At 35.0% G+C, this 13,042-nt stretch overlaps 1 protein-coding gene across 9 annotated transcripts in view; it reads left to right on the top strand.

Annotated features, from left to right (window-relative positions):
• ICE2 (interactor of little elongation complex ELL subunit 2) overlaps positions 1-13,042 on the top strand; it is a 56,012-nt gene that overhangs the window by 16,161 nt on the left and 26,809 nt on the right. For 8 of the 9 annotated variants that reach the window (XM_055363158.2, XM_063698570.1, XM_019011191.3 and 5 more), the window contains 4 exons: positions 6,138-6,275; positions 7,507-7,623; positions 7,787-7,946; positions 9,161-9,342. In XM_055363158.2, coding sequence (XP_055219133.1) covers positions 6,138-6,275; positions 7,507-7,623; positions 7,787-7,946; positions 9,161-9,342 — 597 coding nt within the window. Of the gene's footprint in view, positions 1-1,843; positions 1,944-6,137; positions 6,276-7,506; positions 7,624-7,786; positions 7,947-9,160; positions 9,343-13,042 lie in introns of all 9 variants that reach the window. The other variant, XM_019011194.3, reaches the window with a different exon arrangement.

Raw genomic sequence — 13,042 nt, 5'->3', positions numbered from 1 at the left:
TCATTTAGTGGAACCTTCATAAGTTGGGGACTGTTTGTATACCTATAAGTGGAATTATTGGGTCATAGAGTATGCGTATCTTCAACTTGAGTAGATTTGCAAGTGGTTTTCCAAAGTGGCTATACCAGGTTATATCAATTTACATTCTAACCAGCAGTGTTTAAGAGTTCTGTTGCTCCACATCTGGGACATATATATATATGTAGAGAGAGAGAGAGAGAGCGAGAGCTAGAGAGAGCGCATGTTTTCATATGCTTCCTGCTCACTTTTTCTTGCAGAATGACTGTTCATTTTTTCTAATTGATATGTAAGATTTCTTTGTATATTCCAAATACAAAAACTTTATGGGCTATGTATGTTGCAGTTTTTCTTCTTTTTCTGTTTTGAATTTTATCTTTTTCTATTGACAAGTTAAAATTGTATATATTTTGTACTGTATGTTTTTTAAATATGTATACATTGTGGAAAGGCCAAACCAGGCTAATTAACATATGCATTACCTCACAAACCTGTTTTTTTGTTGTGAGAACACTTAAAATCTACTCTCTTAGCAGTTTTCAAGAACACAATACATTGTAATTAACTATCATCACCATGTTTTATAATTGATCTCTTGAATTTTTCCTCCTGACTGAAATTTTATGTCAACTAACATTTTCCCCACCACCCCAGCTAGTAATGCTCACTGCCTAGATGGATTCATTCACTGTGGTTTGCACAGTTGTAATATTCTGATTGCATCATTTATTCATTGGAATACTTTTTAAAAGATATGCTTTCCCTTACTTACTATTTGGTTTCCCAGTTCATATAGCTTACCATGTAGCAGAATAAATACTAGATTCTTTCCTTTTAAATACCACTTTTAAAAAAATTAGTTCCTTCTTATTCTCCAATGTTGGTGTCTTTTCTTTTTTTAAAATGTTATTATTAAATCATTGAGTTAAATATATATGTGTTTCTGTCCACTACGATTATTATCCTTTGTAAGCCTAAAATAGTATTAACTCACTGAGAGGCTCTTCCTACTGGCTTTTCAGTCAGTCTGGTAGTCTTTGAGGCTCATTTTGTACACTTCCTGCCCTGGCCCTGGAATCAGCCATTTTCAAGAGCCCTTGTTTCTTTTAGTGTGAAATGATATTTCAAGACTACAATCTGGGCACTACGGATGCTCCTGGGTTGATCATTGTTTTGAGAATAATTCAGTGGATAGAACTAGGAAATAGATTTAAAGGAAAAATACCTCATATGTCTCATTTGCTTTATCCCACATTACACTCACAACAGCCTCAAAATAACAATATTAATACTAGTGATCAATACGATTACTGAAAACAGTTGAAATTATTTTTCTTATGCTCTTCTCATTCTCCCCCACATTTTTTAAAAGATTGCACTGTGTTTTTATTGTTAGAGCATCATATAGCCATTAAATACTAAAGCCTCCCTTTTAAATCCACATTTAATTTTTAAAACAATTTTATTAAGGTATAATTTACATATAAAAATTACTCATTTTAAGTGCATTTCTTTTGTGAAATGTCTATTGAAGTATTTTGCTGATTTTTTATTTGCTTTTATTTTTATTAAGCCGTAAAGTTTCTTTATATAGTCTGAATACAACTCCATTATATATAGTTTTCTTCCAGTTTGTGATGTATTTTTAAATTTTTTAAATAGTGTTTCAAAGAACAGAATTTTAATGGTCTAATTTATCAAAAATTTTTGTGGTTAGTGATTTCATGTGTTCTAGCATAGAAATATTTGCCTATCGCAAGTGATTCTCAGACTAGGGTCAGTTTTAATCCTTCCTGACCCGCCCCCCCACCCCACCTGTCCCTAGGACTTTGACGGTGAGACATTTTTGGTTGTTACAACTGGTGGAATGCTACTAGTATCTACTGCGTAGAGGCCAAGGACGCTGCTAAACATACTAAATGCATGTGAGTGATGTCCCCCGCAACAAGGAGTTATCCAGCTGGAAATGTCAGGGGTGCTTGCATTGAGAAACCCTAATCTAAAGGGCTTACAGTTTTAACTTATACATGAAAATAAGTCTGTGTTGATTTCAAGTTAATTTTTGTGTAAGATACAAGGTAAGGATCAAAGTTCATTTTTTCCCCTATGAATATCTAGTTGTTCTAGCATAGTCATTTTCAACTGAGAGTGACTTTGCCTCCTAATGGACATTTGGCAATGTCTAGAGTTTGGTAGGGGTGCTGATGGCGTCTAGTGGGTAGAGCCAGAGGTGCTACTAAATATCCTACAGTGTACTGGACAGCCTAACACTACAAAGAATTATGTGGTCCAAAATGTCAGTAATGCCAATGTTGAGAAACTCTGCTTTAGCACAGAGTTTGGTTGAGAAGGGTATTTTTTCCCTTACTGAGTTACCTTGTCACCATCATGTGGATCAATTTTTTTTTGGAGACGGAGTCTCCCTCTCTCGCACAGGCTGCAGTACAGTGGCGTGATCTCTGCTCACTGCAACCTCTCCCTCGCGGGTTCCAGCGACTCTCCTGCCTCGGCCTCCCGAGTAGCTGAGATTACAGGCGCCTGCTACCACACCCAGCTAATTTTTTTGTATTTTTAGTGGAGATGGATTTCACCATGTTGGCCAGGCTGGCCTGGAACTCCTGACCTCAGGTGATCCACCTGCCTCCTTGGCCTCTCAGAGTGCTGGGATTACAGGTGTGAGCCACCGCACCCAGCCTGGATCAATTTTTTGACTCTATTTTGTTCCATTAATCTGTATGTCTGTCTTGATGCCAAAACCATATGGTCTTGATAACTGTAGTTTTGTAGTCCTGAGATCATGGGTTCTTTACATTCTTATGTACATTTTGGAATCAGCTTGTCCATTTCTGCAAAAATCTAGGTGGGATTAAAACTGTTCAGCTAGATTGCTTTCCTTTCTTTTAAAAATAAAATCTGATAATCTCTTTTAATTAGAAAGTTTAGTGACTTACATCCATTATGATGAGGTATATATTGATTTGTTTTTGCTTCTTTTACTTTTTCTGTGTGTGTGTTTTTTTTTTAAACTCCTTTTGAGGGGATTGACATTTTTCCTAGTTTCCCCCTCTCTGTTGGTTTGGAATTTACATGTCTACTTTCTGTTCTCTTAGTAGTTACTCTTGAATTTTTATAGTCAATACTTCCATTCAATATCAACTAGCCTCCCAAACAATATAGAAATCATAGAGCATTTTGACTCTCATTACATCCCTCTTGACTTGTATGCTATTTTTGTTGTAATGCTGTTTCTTTTTTAAACTTACCCACATTATTGTTTTATATGGACTATATTTGTTTTAATTTATCTACAGGTTTGCTAGATTTTGGCCCACCGTTTCTTCTCAAACCTACATTCTGAGATTCTTTCATTCTTCTTGAAAACCTGTGTATTCTAGATGTGCCTTTGATGAGGGTCTCTTAATGGTGAACAATCTCCATTTTTGTTTATTTGGAAATCTTTTATCTCTCTTGTTCTCATTTTAGTAAGATCATTGTATTTCATATGCAATTCAAAGTTGGCAGTTACCTTTTTTCCACAACATTTAAAGATAACAATCCTACTTCTTCATGTTATTGTTGAAAAATGTATTGTCTAATTGTCATTTCTTTTAGGGCTTCTGTCTTTTCTTACTGTACTTTAATTTTGGTGTTTTAGAGTTTCATAAAAATATGCTTTTTAATAAAATCCTGCTGGCTGATTGTGTTTATTGTGTCTATGGATTTATAGCCTCCATCAGTTCTGGAGAATTCTCAACCATATTCAGTGATTGCTTCTCCTTCATTTTGGTAAAGTATACATAACAAAATTTACCGTTTTCACCATTTAAGTGTACAGTTCAATAACGTTAAATACATTTACATTGTTTTGCAAGTATCACCACCATCCATCTCCAGAACTTTTCGTCTTCCCAAACTGAAACTGAGTACCCATTAAACAGTAGCTCCCTGTTTCCTCTTCCCCTCAGTTCCTGGCAACCACATTCTGTTTCTGTCTGTATGAGTTTCATTATTCTAGTCTCCCCATATAAAAGGAAACATACGGTATCTGTCTTTTTGTGACTGGCTTATTTCACTTAGCATAATGTCCTCAAGATTTGTCCAAGTAGTAGCATGTGTCAGAATTTCTTTCCTTTTTAAGGCTGATTAATATCCCATTGTGTGTGTGTGTGTTTGTGTGTGCGCGTGTGTATTACATTTAGTTTATCTGTTCATCCATTGATAAACACTGGAGTTGCTTCCACCTTTTGGCTGTTATGAATAATGCTGTTATGAACATAAATGTACATATATCTGTTCAAATCCCTGCTTAAATGTAGAAGTCTTATGTTTTGCTTCCCACCTGATCTTAGAACTGGTTGAAGAATTAGCCCTCAAGCCACCTCACCTTTCATAGGTTTTCTTACTGCTCACTGCTCTAGTTTCTCCTCTATATGTTGATTTATGGTTTTTGCATATTTTCCTCACTTTTCACCAAGCCCAGAAATATTTTTCCTTTCTAGCCCAAAATAAAATTTAGGGAGCATTTTTAATCATGATACATCTGTATTGTATAAATGCATTTGCTTTTGGTGTATTTAATTCTCAAGATATTTTGAGTATTAAACACTAATAGCACTCAGTGGGTGAGTGATGGGGAACAGCCTGAATCTTTTAACCTCTTGTGTTCAGTTAGTTATTTTTCAAAGAAAGATAAATTATTAATATAAAACATTTTTTTGCTACATAAGCTAAATAATGATCATTTAGTTAATCGAATACCTACCAGTTGTAAAATACTTTGATAATTGTATAATGTATCAGAGTATAGGTGTAAAACTGTCTTAGATTTTCCTTTGACTCTCTTGCTGTAGTTACTGAATTAAGTAAATTCAGTTAAAAACACTAACATCCACCACAGTTTTACCAGGAATGATGTGCCAATGAATATCTAACAAGAATGGTCTCTATTTCACATAGTTCTTATTTATCACCTTCCTTTGCGTATTCAAATTCTTGTAATAACTACCATAGGAAAGGAATGTTGCAAGTGAAAGTTAACTAATAGTACAAATAAGGAGCAAAGATATTTTGCAGATACGAGTTTGCAGTTGACTCAGATTTTTTAAAACTTTTCCATATTAGTCCACATCTGTGTTAGTTACAAATGATACCATGAATTAAATAGATCTTCCATGAAAAGCATAGATGAAGAGAGAAAATGTGAAAGATAGCAGGCAGTAGAGATTAGAAAAGGGCGGAAGGGGTTCTGAAACTATAGATGAGAAGATATACTGGAGTAAAGTTACTGATTTGTAACGTGACACATTTTACAAATATGTGAAGGGAGAGGGGACGTAGATATATAGGATAAAGATAATATATAAAGATGTCAAGAGCTTTTGCGACCTAAAATATTTTCTAAGACATTTCAGATAAGGTTCGTTGACAGAAGAAGAAAAAATATGTATCTTAGAAGATAATGTGTGTGTGTGTTTTAATCAAACAACTCTTCCCCACCCCCAACAGCTGTGCATCTCTGAATTGTTTCTGTATTATCAGAAGTGGCACATATTATTCTCACAGAAAGCTGTGAATTTTATTAACTTACTGATTACATTTCCTGATAAGTCATTAATATTTTGAAAACAGTTTGGAGGAAAGAAAATACTAAGTACTCCATCATTTGGATTAGTTATAACATTTCTCATTGATTTTTTTAGATTATAGATTAGAGTGACCTGTAAGATAACTACTTCGTTAATTCATTGTGCTTGAGAATGTTTTTAGAGTATACTACTTAATTTCTAATTATTCATATAACTGCTTTGATTGCAGAAAAGTGTGTTGAAATTTTCATGTGCCTTTAACAGTTTCTTAAATAACATGGAAAATATGTGTCTTCTCTAATTTTAAATTTTAATGAGACTGCTGATTTTAGTATTAAACATCAATATTGTAAGTAACTGGGTTAAAAATATGAAAATAAAGAATATACAATGTGTGTATTAGTAGCTTGATTAATGAAATCGGGCTAATTTTTGCAATGAATAATTACATAGTCACATGTAACTAAAAATTTTCTTTTTGCATTATTAGAGAAATACAATACAAATGAATTTTTCTTAATTTCTATTTCTCAGAAAATTTTAAGAGCTTGCATTGAACAAGTGAAAAAGTATTCAGAATTCTATACTCTCCACGAGGTCACCAGCTTAATGGGATTCTTCCCATTCAGAGTAGAGATGGGATTAAAGTTAGAAAAAACTCTTCTTGCATTGGTAAGGTTTATTATCAGAGGATATAAGCTTTTTTTTGTCTGAAATATTTGTGTGTGTGTGTGTGTGTGTGTGTGTGTGTGTGTGTGTGTATATATATATATTTTTTTTTTTTTTTTTTTTTTTTGGAGACAGAGTCTCTCTCTCGTCGCCTGGTGTGTAATGGCATGATCTCGGCTCACTGCAGCCTCCACCTCCCAGGTTCAGGTGATTCTCCTGCCTTAGCCTCCCGAGTAGCTGGAATTACAGGCGCCTGCCACCAAGCCCGGCTCATTTTTGTATATTTAGTAGAAGTGGGGATTTCACCATGTTGGCCAGGCTGGTCTCGAACTCCTGACCTCAGGTGATCCACCTGCCTCAGCCTCCCAAAGTGCTGGGATTACAGGAGTGAGCCACTGCACCTGGCTCATGTATATTTTATATAGACATTATATTTAAATTTTAAGCAATAATTAGATAACTTTTAAAATATGTAATACCAATCTGTTTCCCTTTCTTTTTATTCTGTGGATACAAATACTTGATGTTTTTAAAAATGTCACTACTTTGTTCCTTGATTTTCAGGGGCACCCATCTGAATGCCCCTGAATACAAGCAGAAAGCCCCTTTTTTTAATGAGATTTTATTGACAAACATATTGGAAGTAAGTGTGTGGAGAGGATATTTTGGAGTTTCTACCATCCCCTGTTATGATTTGTATCTCCTAAAAGGACAGGATAGACTTTAAAGTGGCAGGAAAAATTCTATGAAACTGGCCTGGTATGATGGCTCACACCTATAATCCCAGCACTTTGGGAGGCCGAGGCAGGCGGATCACTTGAGGTCAGGAGTTTGAGACCAGCCTGGCCAATATGACGAAACCCCGTTCCTACTAAAAATACAAAAATTAGCTGGGCGTGCTGGCACAAACCTGTTACCCCAGCTGTTCGTGAGGCTGAAGTGAGAGAACTGCTTGAACCCAGGAGGCAGAGGTTGCAGTGATCTGAGATCATACAACTGCACTTCAGCCTGGGCAACAGAGTGAGGCTTAGTCTCAAAAAAAAAAAAAAAAAACCACAGGTAGTGGTTCTTAAGCAAAAACATGAATATCTTGGCATAAAGTTTCTAAATCTGATGTTTACATTTAGTAGAATTATAAAGTTCAAGTTAAGAGTTTCATATGGTGAAAGATACTTTTCTTAGAAAAAAATACATTGCGATTTTTGCAGTAAAATGATTTTTTTTTCATATTTAGGGCAGTGTAAAATATGTGAAAACAGTATTTCCCTCAATGCCTATAAAGTTGCAGCTCTCAAAGGACGATATAACTACCATCGAAACGTCAGAACAAACAGCTGAAGCTATGCATTATGTAAGTACCAAGGCAACATTGGATCTTCCTAAATAATCTTTTATATCTCACAAAATATATCTAACCCGATTGTCCCAAAGTCCCCTTTCTGACTTTTTTTGTTCTTTATTGAAGAAATTTTCAATAAGTATAACCAAGTAACAAATTACTTGTTGTTTTTCAGGATATTAGTAAAGATCCAAATGCAGAGAAGCTTGTTTCCAGATATCACCCTCAGATAGCTCTAACTAGTCAGTCATTATTTACCTTATTAAATAATCATGGACCAACGTACAAGGAACAGTGGGAAATTCCAGTGTGTATTCAAGTAATACCTGTTGCAGGTTTGTAATTTGCTATGTCAAATAATGCTTTCAAAAAAGAGAAGTTGGACTGCATGTTCTCACTCATAAATAGGAGTTGAACAATGAGAACACATGGACCCAGAGAGTCAAACAGCACACACCGGGGCCTGTCAGGGGGTGGGGGACAAGGTGAGAGAGAGCATTAGGACAAATACCTAATTCGTGCAGGTCTTAAAACCTAGATGACAGGTTGATAGGTGCAGCAAACCATCATGGCACATGTATAGCTATGTAACAAACCTGCCCATTCTCCACATGTATCCCCGAACTTAAAGTAAAATTTAAAAAAAAGAAAAAAGAGGTTGGAACCATTTCATTTCAGCTGTCTAAATATAGGTGGTCAGTTGTCAGATATCAAAGTACTGATTTAAGGAGGATTTAAGTTTGACACATTCAGTAAAACTTTTTTATGTGTAAAGCTACTTTAGGCTCAGCACTACTAAATGAATTAATTAGGTCTATAGCACCTGTAGTCATGTTTAAGGGTGAGAGTTAGAGACAAAATGGTGGCAAAGGGTGGCCAAGAAATACATGAAATGGTCAGGTTGTTCTGTCTTTCACTGAAATGAAAGGAACGTAGTACTTTAGTAGACAGCCTCAAATGGGTGAGTTTTTATGACTTATTTACTTGTTCGTTACTGGAACTTGGAATAACAGTAAGTCTATACATAAAAGCAATAGGGTAGTCTTTCTTTTGACAATAAAATTAATATTTGCATATTAATTCCTGTATATAAGAAATTATGTCCATACTGTTTTGATATTTAATTTTTTAAATATCTTTCAGAGTTAATATATGTCACAGCATAAATACAATAAATGAAAGACTATGTCTATTGAAACAAAACTACAAGAGTTAAATGTAATATATTCTATGTGGTAAATATTTCATCACTTTTTGCAAGTTCCTATAAGAAACTGAGTAATAATGACAGTAAGAATATAATAGTAAAAACCAGAAAATCCTTTTTAAACATTGCTAGAAAGACATTTTTCTCCCGCCAGTTGGATTTTCTTGCCCTTAGATTTCTAAAGGACTTTAATATCTGCTAGTCTAAGGGTAGCAAATATATGGGACATGTGCTGCCATTCTCCTGTGTCTCTTTGGTGATCCTCATGTCATACATCCTGTTTTTAAAAAATATATCACAATTAGATACTAATCACCTCTTTTCTTTGGTTTCTGTTTTAAGGTTCAAAACCGGTTAAAGTAATATATATTAATTCACCACTTCCCCAAAAGAAAATGACTATGAGAGAGAGAAATCAAATCTTTCATGAAGTTCCATTAAAATTTATGATGTCCAAAAACACATCTGTTCCAGTCTCTGCAGTCTTTATGGACAAACCTGAAGAGTTTATATCTGAAATGGACGTATGTAATGCTTTTTTTTTCCCCTAAGGGGAATGTACTTGTTTATCCTTTTGAAGCGTGAAGTTTTATTGCAAATCCCTAAACCTAGTAGTTAAAAATACAGGCTTTAGATTCAAACTGAAATTGATTTTCGAGTCTAGCTAGACTTTAGGCAACTAACTTAACCTCCCTCAGCCTAAGTTTTCTCTTTTCATACATGAAAGGAAGTAGTACCTACTTGACGAGGTTATTATGAGGGTTAAGTTTGATATTTTATGTTAAAGGCTAAGCACGGTTTTTAGTTATGTATGTAGTGAAAACTCCTTGATGGTGGTGGTTAATATGAGGTTTTGTTTAATTGGTCTCATTCATATTCAAGAGTTTTATTTTTTTGAGATGGAACCTCACCCTGCCACCCAGGCTGGAGTGCAGTGGTGCGATCTCTGCTCACTGCAACCTCCGCCTCCCGGGTTCAAGCGATGCTCCTGCCTCAGGCTCCCGAGTAGCTGAGATTACAGGTGTGCACCACCATACCCAGCTAATTTTTTGTAGTTTTAGTAGAGATGAGATTTCGCCATGTTGGCCTGGCTGGTCTCAAACTCCTGACTTCAGGTGATCCACCCATCTGAGCTACCCAAAGTGCTGGGATTACAGGCGTCAGCCACTGTACCTGACCCATGTCTAAGAGTTTTTAAGTGTGAAAAGGAACAGGTGAGCTTAATTTGATTGTTACAGAAAGTATTTTGCCAGATTGTTAATCTTCAGTATACTTAGTAGCTATGTGACCTCGGGCAGATTACATAATATCTCTGTGTCTAGTTTGCTTATCTGTAAAATGGGCATCATGATATTACCTAACTCATAGGATTGTTTAGGTTTAAATGAATTTGTACATATAAAGCATTTAGAGTAACACTTGGCACTCTGTAAATATTAGCTTTTATTATTCTGTATTTTAAAATATTTTTTCCATTATTTTTAAATACATTGTTTATAGAGAACTTGATTCATTCATTCCATAAGTTTTTATTAAGCAGATACTATTCTATGCAGGGAGGAAGCAGCAGTGAATAAAAACAAAACCTGTTTTCCCTCAGACCTTAAATAAGTGGCAGAGGGCCCAGATACAGTAAAAAAGCAGGTAGTGGTAAATGCTATGGAGAAAAATAGAGTACGTTAAGGGGAAATAGAGAGATGGGTGGGGAAGGGGTCATTTTATATTCACGATTAAGAAGGCTTTTCTGAGGATAGGAAGTGTGAACAGAGACTTGAGTAAAATGAGGAAGCAAACAAAATTTTAAAATATAAAAATGTTTTTCTTGTACTTAAGAGCTCATACAATTTTAAGGATATTGGCCTTTTGGTTTTTATATTTGTTTATGTTTGTCTCTTTGCCATTTGCCTTTTAATATTTTTATGATACATATGTCATAAAGCATTTTTAACTTATGTTTTCTTCTTACACATTTTACTTTTAAAAATCTGCCTAAAACTTATATTGAGGTGAATGTCAGGCAGTAACAAGAAGAAACATGAGGTAGGTTAAGAGGGATGAAAATTGACAGTGGCTTCTTTCAGTAATGGTAGACCAGGTAATTTGGACCCTCCTTTTATTGATGACATGTAAAAAAGCTGGACAAATATTAAAATGTCTTTCTTAGAAGTATCACAAAGCTAACAAGATAGTGAGGAATTGTAGGGCTGAGATACTGAAGAAAACAGGATTCCCAGAAGGTAAGCCTATTACTTAGGGTCATCTTTTCCTTGGATTATATGTGCCAGTTCTGAAGAGGCAACTAAGAAAATGAACTGTGCTTTTGGCAGCATCATAGGACTAGGGGGATAAAAGGAAAACTTCAATTTTCCACCACGGGCCTGGACCCCAAAGGGGCTGCACCTCAGGAGTCAGGGTGAACCAGAAGTAAATGAGCTTTCTCTGAAATTACAGCCTGAGTTTTCAGGCCCTGAACTTGGAGTAAAATGCTTTTTCTGGATTGTGCAGGTAAAAGTAAGTAAAAATAAGAGGATGATAATGCTTTTTTTGCTTACTAGCAAAAGTAAGTAAAAATGAGAGGATGATAATGCTTTTTTTGCCTCGAATTATTATACTTCTTAATGTCTATTAGTCTAATTTATGTTGCTAAGTATTGTGGAATTATTTTGATTTCTGTAGTCCAACAATTTGGAATGTTTTTAAATTTTCAAGTGCTTGAGTTTATTGTTTGTTTACATTTTTCTTAATGATATCTAATTTTATTTCCTTCTGAACATAGAATAAGACTTTATCAGATTCTGCTTTGGTCTATATTGAGATTTTCTTTGTATATTAATTTATAGTTCATTTTTTGAAATGCCCTTTGGATTCTTGGGAAGGGAAAAAGTATATCTTTGTAGTCTGTTTACATATGTATTTTCAATCTTTCATATATATTCTCATCGTTTAATATTATACTTTCTGTATTCCTTTTTATTTTTTACTTAGAGACAGTATCTCATTGACCTAGTATAATTGTGTTTCTGTCAAATTTTTCTTTTATTTTTCAGTTTGTACAATAAAAATTTATGACCACTATCTGTTTATCATGGATTTTCTTTTTTCAAACTAGCATTTCTCCCTTTTCTATATAACGCTTCTTGCTTTGAATTCTGCTTTGTCTAACACTTTCATTGCTATTCTTCCTCTTTTTATCTCTTGATGGCATCTGTAGTTGTTTTGTTTTTAACCTTTTTGTGTAGGAATGCCTCACATAAGCAGCATATAGTTTAATTATACTTTTTTACTAAATTTGGTAGTCTTTTAGTAGGAATTACCATTCACTAGCTACCATTTACTGAGAGGCTGCTTATTATGTGACAGGCACTATGCCAAGAGATTTTCTGTATATAATTTCTCACTTAATCTTTAGAACAAATCCAAGAAGATGCCCCTGCTGTACCTGTTTTAGAGATGAGGCTGTTGAGGTTCAGAGAGGTTAAGTAACTTACATGAGTTGATCTTTCTTACTCACTACTGGTTACTGTTAGAACCTTTCTCTTAAATCCTCAACTGTAAGGCTAGTGGATGTACATAACCAGTTACCAAATTTCTATGGTATTTAAAGTGCTCTGTCAGATTGAAGAGAGATCTTCTGGTGCTTGTCTCCTTGTAGAGGGGACAGTGTAGTCCTGAATAAGTTAAAGCTGTGTGTAGTTTTTCCATTACCAAAACAGTACATGAAAAACAACATTTATGACTTCATGTCTCAGAATACAGTAAACCACCTTCTGTCAATTTCTGCCCCATCTTTTATTGCTGAGAGTTGTTTTCCCTGAGTAGTTGTGGAAAGAAAGTCACTGATTGATATTAAGGGTGCACCAGAAGCTGGCGACACTTCTCTGGACGCATTAGAAAGCAGCGTCCTCACAGTGGCAGAGGGACTTTCCTCCTGGTCAGCTAAGACCAAGTGTCTCTGCAGGAGCCTATAGAGTAGACATAAATGAAAATCTGCCTCCCCTTTGGCCCTACATTTCTTCTTTGTGGTCTTGTCTATTTTTTGATTCGTTGAAATTCCTCTTGAGATGTGGTAGTTTGTAAATATTCCATTTCTTGTGCTATTATAACTTGGCAAATTTGCCTGTTATCATGAACATTTCAGTGGGAAGATAAGGTTAATAATAGCTGGTAGTAGTTTGTTGTCATCTTAAACAAGAACCTTTTACAACCATTAGACTTTTCTTTCTA

Source organism: Gorilla gorilla, chromosome 16 (genome assembly GCF_029281585.2).
Source record: "Gorilla gorilla gorilla isolate KB3781 chromosome 16, NHGRI_mGorGor1-v2.1_pri, whole genome shotgun sequence".
In the NCBI taxonomy this organism is placed as follows: Eukaryota; Metazoa; Chordata; class Mammalia; order Primates; family Hominidae; genus Gorilla; species Gorilla gorilla.
Note: the sequence above shows the minus strand (reverse complement) of the source record. Positions and strands in the feature narration are given on the sequence as shown.